This window comes from Crinia signifera, chromosome 5, assembly GCF_055691185.1.
Source record: "Crinia signifera chromosome 5, ASM5569118v1, whole genome shotgun sequence".
NCBI classification, from domain to species: Eukaryota; Metazoa; Chordata; class Amphibia; order Anura; family Myobatrachidae; genus Crinia; species Crinia signifera.
In genome coordinates this window covers 6,970,851-6,990,788 of record NC_139221.1, presented here as the reverse complement: position 1 = coordinate 6,990,788, position 19,938 = coordinate 6,970,851, and the positions used below count along the sequence as shown (strand labels likewise).

At 47.7% G+C, this 19,938-nt stretch overlaps 1 protein-coding gene across 2 annotated transcripts in view; it reads right to left on the bottom strand.

Moving 5' to 3' along the window:
- SCAP (SREBF chaperone) overlaps positions 1 to 19,938 on the bottom strand; it is a 107,410-nt gene that overhangs the window by 13,315 nt on the left and 74,157 nt on the right. For both annotated transcript variants that reach the window (XM_083186584.1, XM_083186585.1), the window contains exons 11-16: positions 15,818 to 15,916; positions 14,717 to 14,923; positions 14,057 to 14,499; positions 13,626 to 13,817; positions 13,240 to 13,441; positions 11,382 to 11,497 (exon numbers count right to left, since the gene is read on the bottom strand). In XM_083186584.1, coding sequence (XP_083042710.1) covers positions 11,382 to 11,497; positions 13,240 to 13,441; positions 13,626 to 13,817; positions 14,057 to 14,499; positions 14,717 to 14,923; positions 15,818 to 15,916 — 1,259 coding nt within the window. The remainder of the gene's footprint in view (positions 1 to 11,381; positions 11,498 to 13,239; positions 13,442 to 13,625; positions 13,818 to 14,056; positions 14,500 to 14,716; positions 14,924 to 15,817; positions 15,917 to 19,938) is intronic.

The following is a 19,938-nucleotide window of genomic DNA, read 5'->3' as shown; positions in this document are numbered from 1 at the left end:
ACGCTGGTTCTGTTGGATATTGCAGATCAGAATATCCTGTGAAGATGCCTTTAGCACCTAGGATTTTTGTAAAGATCCTGGGTGCCGAGGACAGCCCGAACTGCAATGCCTGACACTGCAAATGGTGTTCTCAGATGGTGAAATGCAGAAACGCCCGATGTGCCTGCCAAATGGGAACGTGATGGTAGGCGTACATGATGTCCAGGGACACCAAGAATTCCACCGGTTCCAAACCTGCTATTACAGAATGTAACGATCTTCCATCTTGAACTTCACCACTCCTTTAGGTTGAGGATGGGTTGTGCCGAGCAGCAGAGCAGATCCTGTCCCCTGCACAGTTCCCAGAGCACATGTGTAAGATGGCTGCCGTCTGTGAGGAGAAGCTGGGAGCCTGCAGTGTTAAGCTCCGCCCCCCTGTAAAAGTGTGCATATTAAATGGCCCTCATGTCCCTAATACCGCCAATTTTCACAGACTCCCTCACTAACGGAGCAGGGATATACTTACAAATGATCAGAGGGGGAGGGGGTTTGGGGTGATCGCACAGGACTGCAATATAGGAAGGACCCCTAAATAACAATAATCTATAGAGATGTTGGTAGGGGTGTGCTACCTTAGGACAAGATAAATGGACAATTGAAAAGAAGAAAAGAATGTCCCTTAGTTAGGTGCACCTTACAGAGAAGAATCTAAAATATAACTTTTATTATTTACGTTCATAAAAGGCTGCGATAGTTTAAAACCATATAACAAACAGGGGTGGGTAAACACACATAAAATATGGGGTGGCAGGCAGGTGTCCGCTGATAAGAGCTGGAATATAAGGATTTAATTATATCTGCAAGGATGGTAGTATATAGGGCTGTTATTGGACCAGTGCTGTGTCTGGTCCTCGGATAAAGCTCTGCTAAAGAGTCTGGCTTTTAGCCCTAGTCTGTCAAAAATAGTTGTATGTGCTCAGTTACAATAACACAGTTGCCGTGTTTATGCTAATCACTGGCAATATTAACACTAAACTGCAGCTAGGATAGTCGTAGCTTTTCCTACATGTAGTCTCTCTATGAATATCAGAGAGACCTTACCACACGTGAATTAGTGTGTAATTGGAAGGAAGTGGGGGTATGGCTAGGTTAGGTATGTCGCCCAACAGCACTAGTACCCCTAAGTACTAGAGTCCCAATGAAGGGTACCCCTAGTCTGAGCACAGAACAGGCTGGAAGCCCTGATAAGGGCTATCAAGTCTGGATACTACTACACATCAATCAAAATTGCATTGTAAGAAAAATAATAAATCTATCAGCGGAACACTGCTGTCTGCACACCGCTAGCCGGCGCGCTTCGCAGTTAAGCTTCCTCAGGGCCAACCTGCCTGAGGGATTGTGAGGGTTTAAATACCCACTGTTGAATTGTATGGCCAATCACAGCACTCGCTGTTTGGCGCCAAAAAACGCGTCATGGGGGCACAAGGACCAATCTATAATGTGTATGAGACGCACCTCTAATAGGGCTGAAGCGTCTGTCAAAATCAGGAAGTGTCGGTAACGTGTGGCCAATGAGGATCGTATATGCGTGGGTGTGTCGTTGTGACGTGGCGCTGGTGCGTCACCGTCATGTCCCCACAGCGGATGTGTATAGCGGTTGCTGTGGTAACCCGCCGGATAGAAGAAGGCGGGAGCCTGGTGTGGAGACGTCACCGTCATGTCCCCACAGCGGATGTGTATAGCGGTTGCTGCGGTAACCCGCCGGATAGAGGGGGGCGGGAGCCTGGTGTGGAGACGTCATGACGTTCATGAGTGTTCGGCGTCTCCATCTTGATGCGATGTGCATTGCGTTGCTATGGCAACATGAAAACCGGCTACCTGATCACGTAGGATCATACATATGCTGGCATATACGCATTGCCAGCATGTTTACATTAGGCGGGCCAATAGTCTCCGTGGGTGTGGCCATTGGTAAGCTGTCATAATATCACCCTGGTTATTTAGAAGGAGGGCTATGCGTATGTGATTTGGGATCATGTATTGGTGTACTATAACAATGGACAATCTACGTGTCAAAGGTAAAGTATATCACTTATGTACATCATGAATATATAATCCAGGGCAGTCTGCGTCCCATTAAGTTATGAACTGTCCGATGTGAAAATAGCTATCAGATGAATAACAAATAAAATAAAAGGTTTTGTGACTCCATGAGTCATCTGTCAATCCAATATGAAAATACTCAAATGTGGTGTACCGTGCCCTATTAAATAGGTCGACATACTGGACGTGGTATGTCGATCTTGTGGAGTTAAAGTGCTGGTGCACAGGCTACATGTGAGCCTGTTCAAAATTGTAACAAAATATACGTTGCAGAACCAAAGAAAATAAGTGACCAAACTTGAAAAACACACAAAACACTCAAGTGAAAATGTGGAGATTCTACAATTAGAATGAAGTGAATAATGACCGCTTGGGTCAAAGTGTCCCCTAATTGGGGATTTGGGGTGATTATAGGCGACAACCAAAAAAGGTACTTGGGAGTAAGCCTATGAGTATTGTAAAAAATATATATGGAGTGTGGGAGGTAAGGAGTGAAGAAGGAAAAATGTGAACATGGAGTCTCAATAATTTTGTGCTACTACATGCTGAGTAGAAATAAATAAACATTGATTGAATCTGGTGTTGGGACAGATGGTCCCAAAAAAAAAAAAAAATAAAAAAAATAAAAAAAAAATTTGTCACATTTAGCTAGTATATCTGTAGGTTATGTTGATAATTAACATGCAGTTCTTCGCGACCACCTGATATCCTCTGGATTGTCCAAGTTCCTGTACACAGTGATGCAGTAAAGATACATAACTAACTGGTGTATGTCGAATATGCGGAATCCCTATCTGGGGTATGTATATCAATGCATACAACTGCTAGCATCGAACATAGATCTCTATCCCCATGGGTAAGTATTAATTCGTCCAAAGCAAGATGCCACTTAGTGTATGACCGCTGGTGTCTCTCGTATCTATCATAATTCGTCCGGGACATTTGTTCGCCCTCAGGTAAGTAAATTGTTGTCCATGTGTGTATATGCCAGAATAGACACTGTATACATGGATCATACACAACTTATAATGTTAATGATGTCAGAATAAGATCCGGTATCAGAAAAGGGTCTATAGATTCAGAGGAATGCAGAATAACTGTTCTCCTCATTGAGACCCCTAGGTACCATAGTACCCATCATGAAGATCATCTGGGTTTCCCGCTTAAGAAGTTCGGTGTCCAGGTCCCCTCTTCTAAAACCTAGGTCAACCTGAAGCATGCCATAGGCCTGTAGGCCTGTTGGTTGGCTTTGATGATATTTGTGAAAATGCCTGGCAATGGGAGTTAGAACCTTCATTGCTCGTTTGTCCTTCTCGGCATTCCTAATACTTGTAAGATGTTCAAGAATCCTCTTTTTCAATGGCCTTATGGTCTTGCCGATGTACTGTTTGTGACATGGACATTCCAAGTTATATATCACTCCCACTGTGTTGCAATTGATATATTGCTTGATCTTATTGGTGTGTCCATATTTGTCTGTGTATTCGTGTTTTGTAATCATAGTCGAACAGGCTTTACATGACCCACATTTAAATGAGCCTTTCCTTTGATGCATGGGTTTGTTAACCTTGCCCATATGGCTTTGGACCAGAATGTCTTGGAGGTTTCGGCTTCTCCGCCAGCTCAGTTGTACTCTATCATCTAGGATGTCTGCCAGGTCTGGATCAGTTTTAAGAATAGGTAGGTGTCTGTCAAGGATATTCTGCACCTGTCGCCATTCCTGGCAGAATGTGCCTATGAAGCGTACAGTGTTATCAGCTGGATCAGCATTGGTAGGTGGTTTGGGAACCAAGAGATGTTCTCTCTTACATTCCCTTGTGTCCTTGAATGCCTTTCTCACACATCTCTTGCTGTATCCTCTATCTGTTAATCGAGAACTGAGTTCACTGGCTCTTTTTTTATAAGTATCAGCCTTCGAGCAGTTCCTTTTTATTCTAAGGAATTCTCCCTTAGGGAGCCCTTTGATAACCGGCGGAAAATGGGAACTGGTACTGTGTAGCAGAGAGTTGGTTGATGTTTCTTTGCGAAAGAGATCCGTTGCAAGTGAGCCGTCTTCTTCAACAGTAATACGTAAATCTAAGTAGTTGACTCCTTGTTTGCTCATTTCATATGTGAGGCGTAAGTTAAAGTGATTACAATTGAGGACACTGATCATTTCTATAAATAGATCTTGATCTCCCTCCCATAGGATGAGGAGATCATCTATATATCTCACCCACAGCAGTATGTGATCAGTATACCGTTCGTTGCTTTCGCTGAAGACAACTTCCCTCTCCCACCACCCCAGGTACAGGTTCGCATACGTGGGGGCACAAGTACTCCCCATCGCAGTCCCCCGTACCTGGAGGTAGAATTGTTCGTTACAAACGAAATAATTCTTGGTCAGAACGAATCGAAGCAGTCTAATCAGGAGTTCCTGAAAGTCATCATCTTTCCCCATTTTTAGAAAGTATTTTACTGCTTCCAGGCCGTATTGATGGTGTATGCTCGTGTACAAACTCTCCACGTCGCATGTGACTATCCATGTGTCTTTGCTGATAATGACATCTTGGAGTTTGTTGAGCACCTCCATAGTGTCCCGTACGTAAGATGGAAGTGTGAGTACGTGTTCCCTAAGATAGGCATCCACGAACTGGCTAGCCTTCTCAGTGATACTGCCAATACCGGACACTATGGGACGGCCGGGTGGTGTTCTTTCATTTTTATGAACTTTGGGGAGGAGGTAGAGGGTGGGAATCCTAACCTCTTTGACTTGGAGGAAATCTGCCTGTGTTTTAGTGATGGTACCCATATGTGCCGCTTCCTTGATCATGTTGGAGTAAAGGGACAAAAAATCGTGTGTAGGATTAAAAGTGAGTTTTTTGTAACACGTAGTGTCACCTAGTTGTTTTTGCAACTCCGCAACATATAGGGGTCGTGCCCATAGGACTATGTTGCCCCCCTTGTCAGACGGCTTAATAATGGTGTCGTCCCAACACTTGATTTCGTTGAGGGCTCTCCTCTCTTCAGGACACATATTGTTTTCAAAATGATAGATGTGTTTATCATTTTCCAGTTGGTCCAGATCTTTACTCACTAGATCTATGTACGTTTTGACCACTGGACAAATTTGAAACTGAGGGCAAAATTTGGACTTCTTTTTCAATTTAGGTGGATTCGGATGTGCTGGGTGGGTTATCCCCAGATCTCCTGTATCAACTTGTCCCTCCATTTGTAACTCCTCAAGGATACGGATAATATTTTCGTCCTCGCTATTAGGGATAAAATTTTCATCCTCACTATTAGGGAGTGGGACCGTGGGACCAAGTGGGAGGTTGGACGAATTCCGGCTGGTGTTATCCAGAGCTTGGGTTCTTAAACAGTAGAATTTTTTAAGAAGCAATTTGCGTCCATACAGATTGAGGTCTTTTTCTGTATCAAATCTGTTAAAAGAGCTTGTTGGAGAGAAAGATAACCCTTTCTGTAACACTTTAGTTTGTAAATCAGTTAGGGTGTGTGACGAGAGATTTATTATCTTAAGGGAGTCAGATTCTGATATTATTTTCTGTATCTCTGAAACTCCCTGTGATCCTCGCGCCACTCTCTCATTGGTCTTTTTCTTCTTCTTCCCCCTCCTTGTCCTGGGGTGTCCCAGCCTAGACGGTCTCTGGTGTCTCTGGGACTCACCCCTAAAAAATTCCTCTGTGTGGTTCTAGAGGTCTGGTCAGATGACTCATTCTCTGATGAATCCACATCAGAGGTGCTATAATTGAGGGAATTTCGTAAGGGGGCTCTTTTATTTTGTGTGGTGTTCCACCTATAGACCTTATTGGTCCTGAAGTCCTCAATATCTCTTTGTAGTTTATTCTTCTTCCTACTTATAGTTTCTTGTTCCATGCCCTCAATTTCAACTTTAAATTTGTGATATGTGTGTTGAAATTTCTCTAGCCCTTCAAAGTCCTTCAGTTTCGCACTCAATCTGGCGATTTCTGTGGCATGTCTGTCCAACATAATTCTGTCATGTCTGACTAATATCTCTATCAATTGGAGGGAGCAGTGTGTTAATGCTTTTTCCCAATCTAATTTTAAAGTCTCATCGGCTAGCTCGAAAGAAGGGAAGACACGTGGCCTCAGACCCCTAGGTGTTATCTTTTGTTTTAGGTAGCTCTCTGATGTCATCTTGTTCCAAAAATTTTTGGATTGTTTGATGAGTACGGATTTTAGCTGGAACAGGTCATTAAGCCAATCCTCCTTGGCGGTATTAATGTGGGAGATATCTGTTGTTAACAAAGATTCCATACATTTTTGTAAATTTGTCTGCCTGTTGGATAATTCCTGGCTCAGACTGAACACAGACACGTTCTCTCTACTATTTTCTGCGTTAGACATCATGTTGTGATGTTAATAATTGTGTGTGATTTAAACAGGTACAGTGAACCCACACAGTTCTCAGGTCAGGTTGTTCGTAACAGTCATAAGGTTACAGTAAGGTTTTTATATAAAGCATGTGCATGTGGATCCGTGCTGATCTCCCAGAAAGTGAGTTAAGGAGGCTCACTATATACATGTGATCAGAGGGGGAGGGGGTTTGGGGTGATCGCACAGGACTGCAATATAGGAAGGACCCCTAAATAACAATAATCTATAGAGATGTTGGTAGGGGTGTGCTACCTTAGGACAAGATAAATGGACAATTGAAAAGAAGAAAAGAATGTCCCTTAGTTAGGTGCACCTTACAGAGAAGAATCTAAAATATAACTTTTATTATTTACGTTCATAAAAGGCTGCGATAGTTTAAAACCATATAACAAACAGGGGTGGGTAAACACACATAAAATATGGGGTGGCAGGCAGGTGTCCGCTGATAAGAGCTGGAATATAAGGATTTAATTATATCTGCAAGGATGGTAGTATATAGGGCTGTTATTGGACCAGTGCTGTGTCTGGTCCTCGGATAAAGCTCTGCTAAAGAGTCTGGCTTTTAGCCCTAGTCTGTCAAAAATAGTTGTATGTGCTCAGTTACAATAACACAGTTGCCGTGTTTATGCTAATCACTGGCAATATTAACACTAAACTGCAGCTAGGATAGTCGTAGCTTTTCCTACATGTAGTCTCTCTATGAATATCAGAGAGACCTTACCACACGTGAATTAGTGTGTAATTGGAAGGAAGTGGGGGTATGGCTAGGTTAGGTATGTCGCCCAACAGCACTAGTACCCCTAAGTACTAGAGTCCCAATGAAGGGTACCCCTAGTCTGAGCACAGAACAGGCTGGAAGCCCTGATAAGGGCTATCAAGTCTGGATACTACTACACATCAATCAAAATTGCATTGTAAGAAAAATAATAAATCTATCAGCGGAACACTGCTGTCTGCACACCGCTAGCCGGCGCGCTTCGCAGTTAAGCTTCCTCAGGGCCAACCTGCCTGAGGGATTGTGCGGGTTTAAATACCCACTGTTGAATTGTATGGCCAATCACAGCACTCGCTGTTTGGCGCCAAAAAACGCGTCATGGGGGCACAAGGACCAATCTATAATGTGTATGAGACGCACCTCTAATAGGGCTGAAGCGTCTGTCAAAATCAGGAAGTGTCGGTAACGTGTGGCCAATGAGGATCGTATATGCGTGGGTGTGTCGTTGTGACGTGGCGCTGGTGCGTCACCGTCATGTCCCCACAGCGGATGTGTATAGCGGTTGCTGTGGTAACCCGCCGGATAGAAGAAGGCGGGAGCCTGGTGTGGAGACGTCACCGTCATGTCCCCACAGCGGATGTGTATAGCGGTTGCTGCGGTAACCCGCCGGATAGAGGGGGGCGGGAGCCTGGTGTGGAGACGTCATGACGTTCATGAGTGTTCGGCGTCTCCATCTTGATGCGATGTCACAACGACACACCCACGCATATACGATCCTCATTGGCCACACGTTACCGACACTTCCTGATTTTGACAGACGCTTCAGCCCTATTAGAGGTGCGTCTCATACACATTATAGATTGGTCCTTGTGCCCCCATGACGCGTTTTTTGGCGCCAAACAGCGAGTGCTGTGATTGGCCATACAATTCAACAGTGGGTATTTAAACCCTCACAATCCCTCAGGCAGGTTGGCCCTGAGGAAGCTTAACTGCGAAGCGCGCCGGCTAGCGGTGTGCAGACAGCAGTGTTCCGCTGATAGATTTATTATTTTTCTTACAATGCAATTTTGATTGATGTGTAGTAGTATCCAGACTTGATAGCCCTTATCAGGGCTTCCAGCCTGTTCTGTGCTCAGACTAGGGGTACCCTTCATTGGGACTCTAGTACTTAGGGGTACTAGTGCTGTTGGGCGACATACCTAACCTAGCCATACCCCCACTTCCTTCCAATTACACACTAATTCACGTGTGGTAAGGTCTCTCTGATATTCATAGAGAGACTACATGTAGGAAAAGCTATGACTATCCTAGCTGCAGTTTAGTGTTAATATTGCCAGTGATTAGCATAAACACGGCAACTGTGTTATTGTAACTGAGCACATACAACTATTTTTGACAGACTAGGGCTAAAAGCCAGACTCTTTAGCAGAGCTTTATCCGAGGACCAGACACAGCACTGGTCCAATAACAGCCCTATATACTACCATCCTTGCAGATATAATTAAATCCTTATATTCCAGCTCTTATCAGCGGACACCTGCCTGCCACCCCATATTTTATGTGTGTTTACCCACCCCTGTTTGTTATATGGTTTTAAACTATCGCAGCCTTTTATGAACGTAAATAATAAAAGTTATATTTTAGATTCTTCTCTGTAAGGTGCACCTAACTAAGGGACATTCTTTTCTTCTTTTCAATTATATACTTACAAATGCCTTGCTGGCCAGTGGCGGTATGGCTGGAAGGACCGCGACGCACGCAGCGGCATCTGGTCACTGAGAGGCGGTGGTCTCAGGAGCCGGGAACCCTGACCCTGTCCTCAGGTAAAAGTAGCACAAAATAAAACATAATTGAAAATGAAATTTCAATTCGCACTAGAGAGAGCACTGCAAGTGCCCAGCTCCCGCAGGACACAATCTAAGACTGCCTGGGAAGGGGAAGTAGAGGGGAGGAGTCAGCCACACTTTCTTAAAGTGCCCATGCACCTGGCAGTTGCCCTTCTATTCCCCACTGTGAACTCCAGTGCCACCTAGTGGATGAAGGAGAAAAACAATATTGTAGCATTTCCTATGGATATACACAGCCCTGGTGCACACAGAATATAGGCATGCTGCATATCATTTTAATCCGAAAAAGCTGCTTGTGCATCCTATACATATTATTTAGCAAATATGTTGCATGGTGCTATAAGAAGTTCTATTTAATGCGCAAGGAGGCTAGATGCATGTACAAAGACGCTCGGACGTAATACAAAGACGTAGTACACAAAAGATAGATGTAGGATGCATGTGTACGACCTACGTTGGTCAAACACACCAAGTGCCAAATCCCGGCCCAACAACATAGATCTAGGAACTAGGACATGGATAGAACACACCACAAAATAATTTGTATGTCCAATTTAAAGACAATATATGTGTATGTGTACTGTATAATATATATATATATATATATATATATATATATATATATATATATATATATAGACAGGGTTCGGCGGCAGCACTCGCAATGTCAATAATAACTGACTCAAAGAGCTCAGAATAAGTTCATAACGTTTCGGACGACTTCTTTTACAGAGGGAAGCAAGCTGGATCAACCGTCTCAGGACGGTGGCACCAGCGGGGTTAAATGAATATGTGAGCTATAATTGTTTCTTCTGATTCTTTGCATGTTTTATTCAATTTACGATTATATTGTACATTGTATGCAACAGAGGAATGTATTGTTTATCCTTTGTACATACTGTTACTTAGTGTATATTTTCGTACAGTGCCGCATCCCCTCGCCTTCGTTCACCAGGAACGGTATGTTATGGAGTATTGTTTCCGGACACTTACCACTGAACATTTTTTTGTGAGCACCTGGGGTGTTTCCGGTGCAAGCACGGTGAAGGCGGTGAGGGGAGGCCCCTCTACACTTAACACTTGTATAAAGGTGAGCACTGATATGTACTTTTTTATCTGAAGACGGAAATAAATTCCGAAACGTTATGAACTTATTCTGAGCTCTTTGAGTCAGTTATTATTGAGATTGCGAGTGCCGCCACCGAACCCTGTCTATATCATTGCTGCAAAGCTTAGAGGGCACTGCACCGGTTGTTTTATTGTCTCCATCGGAGTGCCGACCATACAACAATTTCTATATATATATATATATATATATATATACATACAGACAAATTACCACTGCGCAAATAACCTCCTGTCACAGAAATTAGTTCAATCTGTCCCCCGTAGTCTGCAGCTCACTCCAGGACTCTACCACCGTCCAAAGTAGTGTAATATACAAAAGAAGGAGAAGCGCACTATGAGCGAAATAAAAGTACAATTCCTTTACTGATATTATATGCTCACATGCATGGGGGTTAAGAATAAACAGCTTGCCAAGCCAAGGTGGACACAGGAACACGTGGATACCAGGACAGCCTCTCACGCTGCACTTTCACAGGTCAGTCTTCCCTCACCGATAATCCACAGCTCACTCCACCAGACAGACGTCACTACGTCCACCGTATAGGCCACGTCCAACGCGTTTCGTACAAGGACTTCGTCAGGGGCAAGCTGTTTATTCTTAACCCCCATGTATGTGAGCATATAAAATCAGTAAAGGAATTGTACTTTTATTTCGCTCATGGTGCGCTTCTCCTTCTTTTGTATATATATATATATATAGAACAATCCAATAAGCCGGCACCCTCCAAAGTTGTAAACAGCTGCCGTGGTGCACTTGCTGAATAAATAAATGTACAGACCAGTCCAGATCAGCGGCACCCAACGGACTTCTCACAGATGAATGACACAGGACACCAGAACTGCAAGCTTTCGGGTTTATTCACCCTTCATCAGGCGGCATACAAGTACTCGTATTTGTATGCCGCCTGATGAAGGGTGAATAAACCCGAAAGCTTGCAGTTCTGGTGTCCTGTGTCATTCATCTGTGAGAAGTCCGTTGGGTGCCGCTGATCTGGACTGGTATATATATATATATATATATATTTATTTATGTATGTGTGTATACTGTACTTATTTAGGATTTATCCTGGGTAACAAGTGATGCAATAACTTGTGAATTTAGGGGTGCATGCACTAAGTTCGGGGTCCCCTACTTCCTGCGTCTGTAGAATACATAACGTTCCTGCTGTGCACTGTACATATAATAATAATAATAAACACTTCCAGCTCACCCCTGCTTGGGAATAACAGTGAGACAATCTCCAGTCTGTGCATCCCACACACGAATCTGCCCCGCCAAACAGCAGCTCACTAACAGCATCCCGTCACTGGCCAGACACTCAATGTCCTGCGGGAGAGAGAATGGAACCAAGAAAGAGAGAGAGAGAGAGAGAGACAGATGATTGAGGGGGAGAGAGAGCGAGAGGCAGTGAGAGAGAGAGGGAGGCAGAAACAGATATGAGAGGGGGAGAGATAGCGAGAGACAGAGACAGATGAGAGAGGGGGAGAGATAGCGAGAGGCAGAGACAGATGAGAGAGGGGGAGAGATAGCAAGAGGCAGAGAGAGAGGGAGGCAGAGACAGATGAGAGAGGGGTAGAGATAGAGGGAGGCAGAGACAGATGAGAGAGGGGTAGAGATAGAGGGAGGCAGAGACAGATGAGAGAAGGGTAGAGATAGTGAGAGGCAGAGACAGATGATTGAGGGGGAGAGATAGGAGAGGCAGAGAGAGAGAGGCAGAGACAGATGAGAGAGGGGGAGAGATAGCGAGAGACAGAGACAGATGAGAGAGGGGGAGAGATAGCGAGAGGCAGAGACAGATGAGAGAGGGGGAGAGATAGCAAGAGGCAGAGAGAGAGAGAGAGGGAGGCAGAGACAGATGAGAGAGGGGTAGAGATAGAGGGAGGCAGAGACAGATGAGAGAGGGGTAGAGATAGAGGGAGGCAGAGACAGATGAGAGAAGGGTAGAGATAGTGAGAGGCAGAGACAGATGATTGAGGGGGAGAGATAGGAGAGGCAGAGAGAGAGAGGCAGAGACAGATGAGAGAGGGGGAGAGATAGCGAGAGGCAGAGACATATGAGAGAGGGGGAGAGATAGCAAGAGGCAGAGAGAGAGAGAGAGAGGGAGGCAGAGACAGATGAGAGGGGGGTAGAGGTAGTGAGAGGCAGAGACAGATGATTGAGGGGGAGAGATAGCGAGAGGCAGAGAGAGAGAGGGAGGCAGAGGCAGAGAGAGAGAGGGAGGCAGAGACAGATGAGAGAGGGGGAGAGATAGCGAGAGGCAGAGACAGATATGAGAGGGGGAGAGATAGCGAGAGGCAGAGACAGATATGAGAGGGGGAGAGATAGCGAGAGGCAGAGAGAGAGAGAGGCAGAGACAGATGAGAGAGGGGGAGAGATAGCGAGAGGCAGAGACAGATATGAGAGGGGGAGAGATAGCGAGAGGCAGAGAGAGAGAGAGGCAGAGACAGATGAGAGATAGCGAGAGGCAGAGAGAGAGAGAGGCAGGCAGAGACAGATGAGAGAGGGGCAGAGACAGATGAGAGAGGGGCAGAGATAGTGGAAGGCAGAGACAGATGAGAGAGGGGGATAGATAACAGAAGGCAGAGACAGATGAGAGAGGGGGAGAGATAGTGGAAGGCAGAGAGAGAGGAAGGCAGAGACAGATGAGAGAGGGGGATAGATAACAGAAGGCAGAGACAGATGAGAGAGGGGGAGAGATGGCGGGAGGCAGAGACAGGAGAGAGAGGGGTAGAGATGGCGGGAGGTAGAGACAGATGAGAGAGGGGTAGAGATGGCGGGAGGCAGAGACAGATGAGAGAGGGGGAGAGATGGCGGGAGGCAGAGACAGGAGAGAGAGGGGTAGAGATGGCGGGAGGTAGAGACAGATGAGAGAGGGGTAGAGATGGCGGGAGGCAGAATAGGAGAGAGAGGGGTAGAGATGGCGGGAGGCAGAATAGGAGAGAGAAGGGTAGAGATAGCGAGAGGCAGAGACAGATGAGAGAGGGGGAGACAGAGAGAGGGGAGAATATTAGAGGCTGCAACACTACATAAGTATCATTCTATACCACACGCAGGTCCAGCATACGCACCATAAGATGACCTCTCAGAACCAGCGGCACGATTTCGGTCTCGGGTGGTGAGTACCCGTAGTCGTCACACGGGAGGTCCCCCTTCTTCCGCCGGTTGTGAGACCGCCCATTCTGTCCGTAGTTTTTAGGGCACAGCAGCCGGTAGAGACAGAAGAGAAGCAGAACCAGGAAAATCCCAGAAGCCAGACCCAGAGCAGCGACTCTGTAGAGGGACGTGGACAGCAATGGGTGTATAACGGAGGGACGGAGAGGGGACATAAGCAGAAGGGGGGGGGGGGGGGGGGGGCAGGGACAAGGTGAGAAGTGGTAGAGGAGACAAAGATGGGGGGGGGGGGGGGGGGGGCAGACAGGAGGAGACAGGACACAGGAGACATCCTCTCTCTTACTTGTACAATGTGACATCCACATGCCCCTGGACTTTGCTGGGAGGGGGGGCAGCTTTGTCGTCCTCCAAACGTCCGTCCCGCTGGGGCTGAAAGATGTGGGAGTTCTGAGCTTCATGTGGGTGTCGGGCCTCGGACACCTCCTCTGGGGTGAGGTACAGTGTGATGGGAATTATGGGTAAGATGCTGATGTACCTAGAACCAAAGAGAAAGAGTCGATGCCCAGTGAGACATCGGACGGAGTTCTGGTAACATCTCAATGTAAGTGGATGAGAAGCCCATCTCATCAGATGATGTATGAAGAGGTTGTGTGGTGAGTACATGTGCGTGTGTCTGTTACATGGTGCCTAACAATAGAGGCTTTATAATGAGGGTTCTACTGGTAATGACAATGTGGAGAGTTCCATCTCCACCTGTTTTGTAGGGACACTCACTTCTTGGCCAGGGTGAGGTTGTAGTAGCTGAAGAGTGTTGGCCAGTGGCGGAAGGACAGCTTTCTCCAGGTCTCCTCATCCTCCGGGCCCCAGGTCACCTCCGTATAGGCCTGGTCCTCCTTGGTCTGTGGTCTGAGTTTGCTTTGGTCCTTTGGGTGGCTTTCTCCCCAGCCTCTGGGGTTTACATCCAATCCCCCTCGGAGGGTCTCCAGTACCTCCTGGTGGTCTCTTTGAGACTGGTTCTCCAGGAGTTGCGATGAGCCGGTAGGGAAGATGGAGAGTGAGCTCTGGGGATCAGAAGCTGGCAGGACGGGCACGGGAATAGGGGGCACCACTGCTCCGCCCATGGGACTCTGCTCCGTGACCTGGACTGTAGTTAGGTAGGTGCGAAGGCCTGTAGGGTCGGTGTACAGAAGGATTCCAATCCAGACCACAGTTCCTGTCTAAAGAAGAAAATTAATGAGCAGCTTAGAACCAGTACTACGGAGGATACGAAACTGTCCTCTGCTATAAAACTCTAGAAACGTTACACCAGTTGAAGAAGTGCCAACTCCTCCGGCCCCATGGTGAGCAGTGTCCCCCCGATTGGAAGGAGAAGGCACCGCGGTTACACCAATGTTACAATGTAACATAATTAAATATAAGATGCACAGGTCTTACCATGATGATCCGCTGCGCCAGCCGCGTTCTGGCAAAGAAGTAGATGAGGCGAAGTCTTTTGGGAAGGCGCAGATTTCGGAAGGGCTGCAGGGTGATGGTGTGAGGGGTGTTGGGGCGCAGGGCTTGTTGGCGCTCGTATCTGGGTGTGCGGGCCTTGGCGGGCAGCATGCAGGCTTCAGCTGGCATACGCTTGTTCAGGTCAGCGAGCTACAAGTAATACACAATGGAACGTTGAGAATAGTCAGAGTGTTCCCAGGAAGTGACACATTCTGTTTCCTTCCCCACTAGTCCCTGGAGGTCGCGGCTCTCCTGCTGTTACTTCATATAGGATTGTTCTACATCGCGGCCCTCATTCAGATCCCACGGGATCTGTGGTGCACGCTGCAACGTACTGATGCTCAGTATGGGACTGCGACGGGGAACATAGGACGGCATCAGATAGTCAATGATGTCATTTGGGGGCAGTGACTGCCTGATAAATCAGAGGCGTGTCGCTGGGAAGGAAGAGGCCAAGATCTCAAGGATGGAGGTTTCCTGGCCTCTGTGTAGGACATGCAGCAGCTGGCTGATGGTAGACACTAGGGTCTTAGGACACAGATTGGACCAGTAATGGATGTAACTATGTTACATCTATGATCAGGTATATTTTACAGCGCTGCCGGCTCACGTGACACTCGGAGGCTAATTCCAATGCACAGGAGAGACCTTGGAGGCGGTGTCCGACGGCTCGCAGCCCAGCGATCAGGTCTGAGTTAGGCCATTACCCCGTTGTAGGCCGCAGCTCAGGAATTGTCATGTATACAGGTTGTTGGATGTATGGGGGAAACCCAGATACCAGGTAGGAATCACATAGGGGCTGACTAACCGTGCGCATTACTCGGTTTCTTGCATGCAGGGTAAATACAGGCTGCTTTTGCACGTAGCCCACAAATGCTGGGCAGATAGGGCGCACCCCACCTCACTGGAGCCGGTTGAGCATTTACACTCAATCTGGCTGCTCTGTGCCTCCATAGATTACGTTCACCCTATACTGTGTTCCGGACCACAGCGGGCCCTATGAGTCCCATATGACTCGCTCAGCCGCTCCCGCGCTCTCCGTACCTCCATCCTGCGGATGTCGATGGATAAGACGGTGGTGAAGAACAACATCTGGAGGAAGAAGTCAGACACCAGCCCGACGACAGCGAAGAGGCAGAACTCCTGGCAGAGGGAAGACACAGGGAGAGGATGAGGGAGAATACGGACTTCAAGAAAATGGCTACATACTACATACATACGACCTTCCCTCTCAGTGCCTTTATATAGCCCCCTTTCCTCAGCCAGCTCCCCCGGGACACACATGCGCTGACAATCATCACTGTGGCTGTTTGGACCTACCAGATAACTACTGGGTGTGGATGTGACAATGGCAGATATCCAATTACCAGTGTTACATTGCCGGGCACCGGCTCCACCCAACAGCTATGGCCCTTCACAGCTCCGTCTCCCCCATCACATTACCTCTGCCAGGCCGGGTCATGTGATGGAGGAGCCGGGGGATGTGGGTTACAGAAGCTCCACCCCTGCTGTCCCCAGATGCTGCACGGCACACGGAATGGAGGGGTCACCGCGGCTTATCATTGAACAAAAAATCCCAGATACAGTAAGTGCTGGATTTTTAACTCTGTGGTGGTGAAAACGCACTAAAATATATTTTTTTTATGGGAGATCTATTTGTATACCCCATAATTTTTTTTAAAATCAGTAATACATCGGAAAAAAGCCCGATGTTTCATCCCACTAAGGGGTAAATTTACTAAGATGGGATGTTGCCTGTAGCAACCAATCAGATTCGACTTCTTATTAAGCACCTTTTAGAAGATAATAGAATGTGATTGGTTGCTATGGGCAACACCCCGTCTACAATAGAATGTGACGGCAGATAAGAACCACTTGGCCCATCTAGTTTGCCCCTTTTTTAAACAATGTTACCTCAAACCATATTTGATCCTTATTGCTTTGTAAGGATATCAATATACCTATCCCAAGCATGTTTTCATTGTACTACTCTATTTGCGTCTACGACCTCTGTTGGGAGGCTATTCCACTTATCTACTACTCTTTCTGTGAAGTAATTCTTCCTCACATTTCCCCTGAATCTTCCTCCCTCTAGTTTCAGTGCATGTCCTCGTGTTCTGCTGCTCCTCTTCCTGTGACTAATGTCTCCCACCTGTACCTTCCTCCCTCTAGTGTCGGTGCATGTCCTCGTGTTCTGCTGCTCCTCTTCCTGTGACTAATGTCTCCCACCTGTACCTTCCTCCCTCTAGTGTCAGTGCATGTCCTCGTGTTCTGCTGCTCCTCTTCCTGTGACTAATGTCTCCCACCTGTACCTTCCTCCCCTAGTGTCAGTGCATGTCCTCGTGTTCTGCTGCTCCTCTTCCTGTGACTAATGTCTCCCACCTGTACCTTCCTCCATCTAGTGTCAGTGCCTGTCCTCGTGTTCTGCTGCTCCTCTTCCTGTGACTAATGTCTCCCACCTGTACCTTCCTCCCTCTAGTGTCAGTGCATGTCCTCGTGTTCTGCTGCTCCTCTTCCTGTGAAGAATGTCTCCCACCTGTACCTTCCTCCCTCTAGTGTCAGTGCATGTCCTTGTGTTCTGCTGCTCCTCTTCCTGTGAAGAATGTCTCCCACCTGTACCTTCCTCCCTCTAGTGTCAGTGCATGTCCTCGTGTTCTGCTGCTCCTCTTCCTGTGACGAATGTCTCCCACCTGTACCTTCCTCCCCCTAGTTTCAGTGCATGTCCCCATGTTCTGCTGCTCCTCTTCCTGTGAAGAATGTCTCCCACCTGTACCTTCCTCCGCCTAGTGTCAGTGCATGTCCTCGTATTCTGCTGCTCCTCTTCCTGTGAAGAATGTCTCCCACCTGTACCTTCCTCCCCCTAGTGTCAGTGCATGTCCTCGTGTTCTGCTGCTCCTCTTCCTTTGAAGAATGTCTCCCAACTGTACCTTCCTCCCCCTAGTGTCAGTGCATGTCCTCGTGTTCTGCTGCTCCTCTTCCTGTGACTAATGTCTCCCACCTGTACCTTCCTCCCTCTAGTGTCAGTGCATGTCCTGGTGTTCTGCTGCTCCTCTTCCTGTGACGAATGTCTCCCACCTGTACCTTCCTCCCCCTAGTTTCAGTGCATGTCCTCATGTTCTGCTGCTCCTCTTCCTGTGACGAATGTCTCCCACCTGTACCTTCCTCCATCTAGTGTCAGTGCCTGTCCTCGTGTTCTGCTGCTCCTCTTCCTGTGACTAATGTCTCCCACCTGTACCTTCCTCCCTCTAGTGTCAGTGCATGTCCTCGTGTTCTGCTGCTCCTCTTCCTGTGAAGAATGTCTCCCACCTGTACCTTCCTCCCTCTAGTGTCAGTGCATGTCCTCGTGTTCTGCTGCTCCTCTTCCTGTGAAGAATGTCTCCCACCTGTACCTTCCTCCCTCTAGTGTCAGTGCATGTCCTCGTGTTCTGCTGCTCCTCTTCCTGTGACGAATGTCTCCCACCTGTACCTTCCTCCCCCTAGTTTCAGTGCATGTCCCCATGTTCTGCTGCTCCTCTTCCTGTGAAGAATGTCTCCCACCTGTACCTTCCTCCCCCTAGTGTCAGTGCATGTCCTCGTATTCTGCTGCTCCTCTTCCTGTGAAGAATGTCTCCCACCTGTACCTTCCTCCCCCTAGTGTCAGTGCATGTCCTCGTGTTCTGCTGCTCCTCTTCCTTTGAAGAATGTCTCCCAACTGTACCTTCCTCCCCCTAGTGTCAGTGCATGTCCTCGTGTTCTGCTGCTCCTCTTCCTGTGACTAATGTCTCCCACCTGTACCTTCCTCCCTCTAGTGTCAGTGCATGTCCTGGTGTTCTGCTGCTCCTCTTCCTGTGACGAATGTCTCCCACCTGTACCTTCCTCCCCCTAGTTTCAGTGCATGTCCTCATGTTCTGCTGCTCCTCTTCCTGTGACGAATGTCTCCCACCTGTACCTTCCTCCCTCTAGTGTCAGTGCATGTCCTCGTGTTCTGCTGCTCCTCTTCCTGTGAAGAATGTCTTCCACCTCTACCTTCCTCCCTCTAGTGTCAGTGCATGTCCTCGTGTTCTGCTGCTCCTCTTCCTGTGACTAATGTCTCCCACCTGTACCTTCCTCCCCCTAGTGTCAGTGCATGTCCTCGTGTTCTGCTGCTCCTCTTCCTGTGACTAATGTCTCCCACCTGTATCTTCCTCCCTCTAGTGTCAGTGCATGTCCTCGTGTTCTGCTGCTCCTCTTCCTGTGAAGAATGTCTCCCACCTGTACCTTCCTCCCCCTAGTGTCAGTGCATGTCCTCGTGTTCTGCTGCTCCTCTTCATGTGACTAATGTCTCCCACCTGTACCTTCCTCCCTCTAGTGTCAGTGCATGTCCTCGTGGTCTGCTGCTCCTCTTCCTGTGACTAATGTCTCCCACCTGTACCTTCCTCCCTCTAGTGTCAGTGCATGTCCTCGTGTTCTGCTGCTCCTCTTCCTGTGAAAGAATGTCTCCCAGCTGTACCTTCCTCCCCCCAGTGTCAGTGCATGTCCTCGTGTTCGGTTGCTCCTCTTCCTGTGAAGAATGTCTCCCACCTGTACCTTCCTCCCCCTAGTGTCAGTGCATGTCCTCGTGTTCTGCTGCTCCTCTTCCTGTGACTAATGTCTCCCACCTGTACCTTCCTCCCCCTAGTGTCAGTGCATGTCCTCGTGTTCTGCTGCTCCTCTTCCTGTGAAGAATGTCTCCCACCTGTACCTTCCTCCCCCTAGTGTCAGTGCATGTCCTCGTGTTCTGCTGCTCCTCTTCCTGTGACTAATGTCTCCCACCTGTACCTTCCTCCCTCTAGTGTCAGTGCATGTCCTCGTGTTCTGTTGCTCCTCTTCCTGTGAAGAATGTCTCCCACCTGTACCTTCCTCCCCCTAGTGTCAGTGCATGTCCTCGTGTTCTGCTGCTCCTCTTCCTGTGACTAAGGTCTCCCACCTGTACCTTCCTCCCCCTAGTGTCAGTGCATGTCCTCGTGTTCTGCTGCTCCTCTTCCTGTGAAGAATGTCTCCCACCTGTACCTTCCTCCCTCTAGTGTCAGTGCATGTCCTCGTGTTCTGCTGCTCCTCTTCCTGTGAAGAATGTCTCCCACCTGTACCTTCCTCCCCCTAGTGTCAGTGCATGTCCTCGTGTTCTGCTGCTCCTCTTCCTGTGACTAAGGTCTCCCACCTGTACCTTC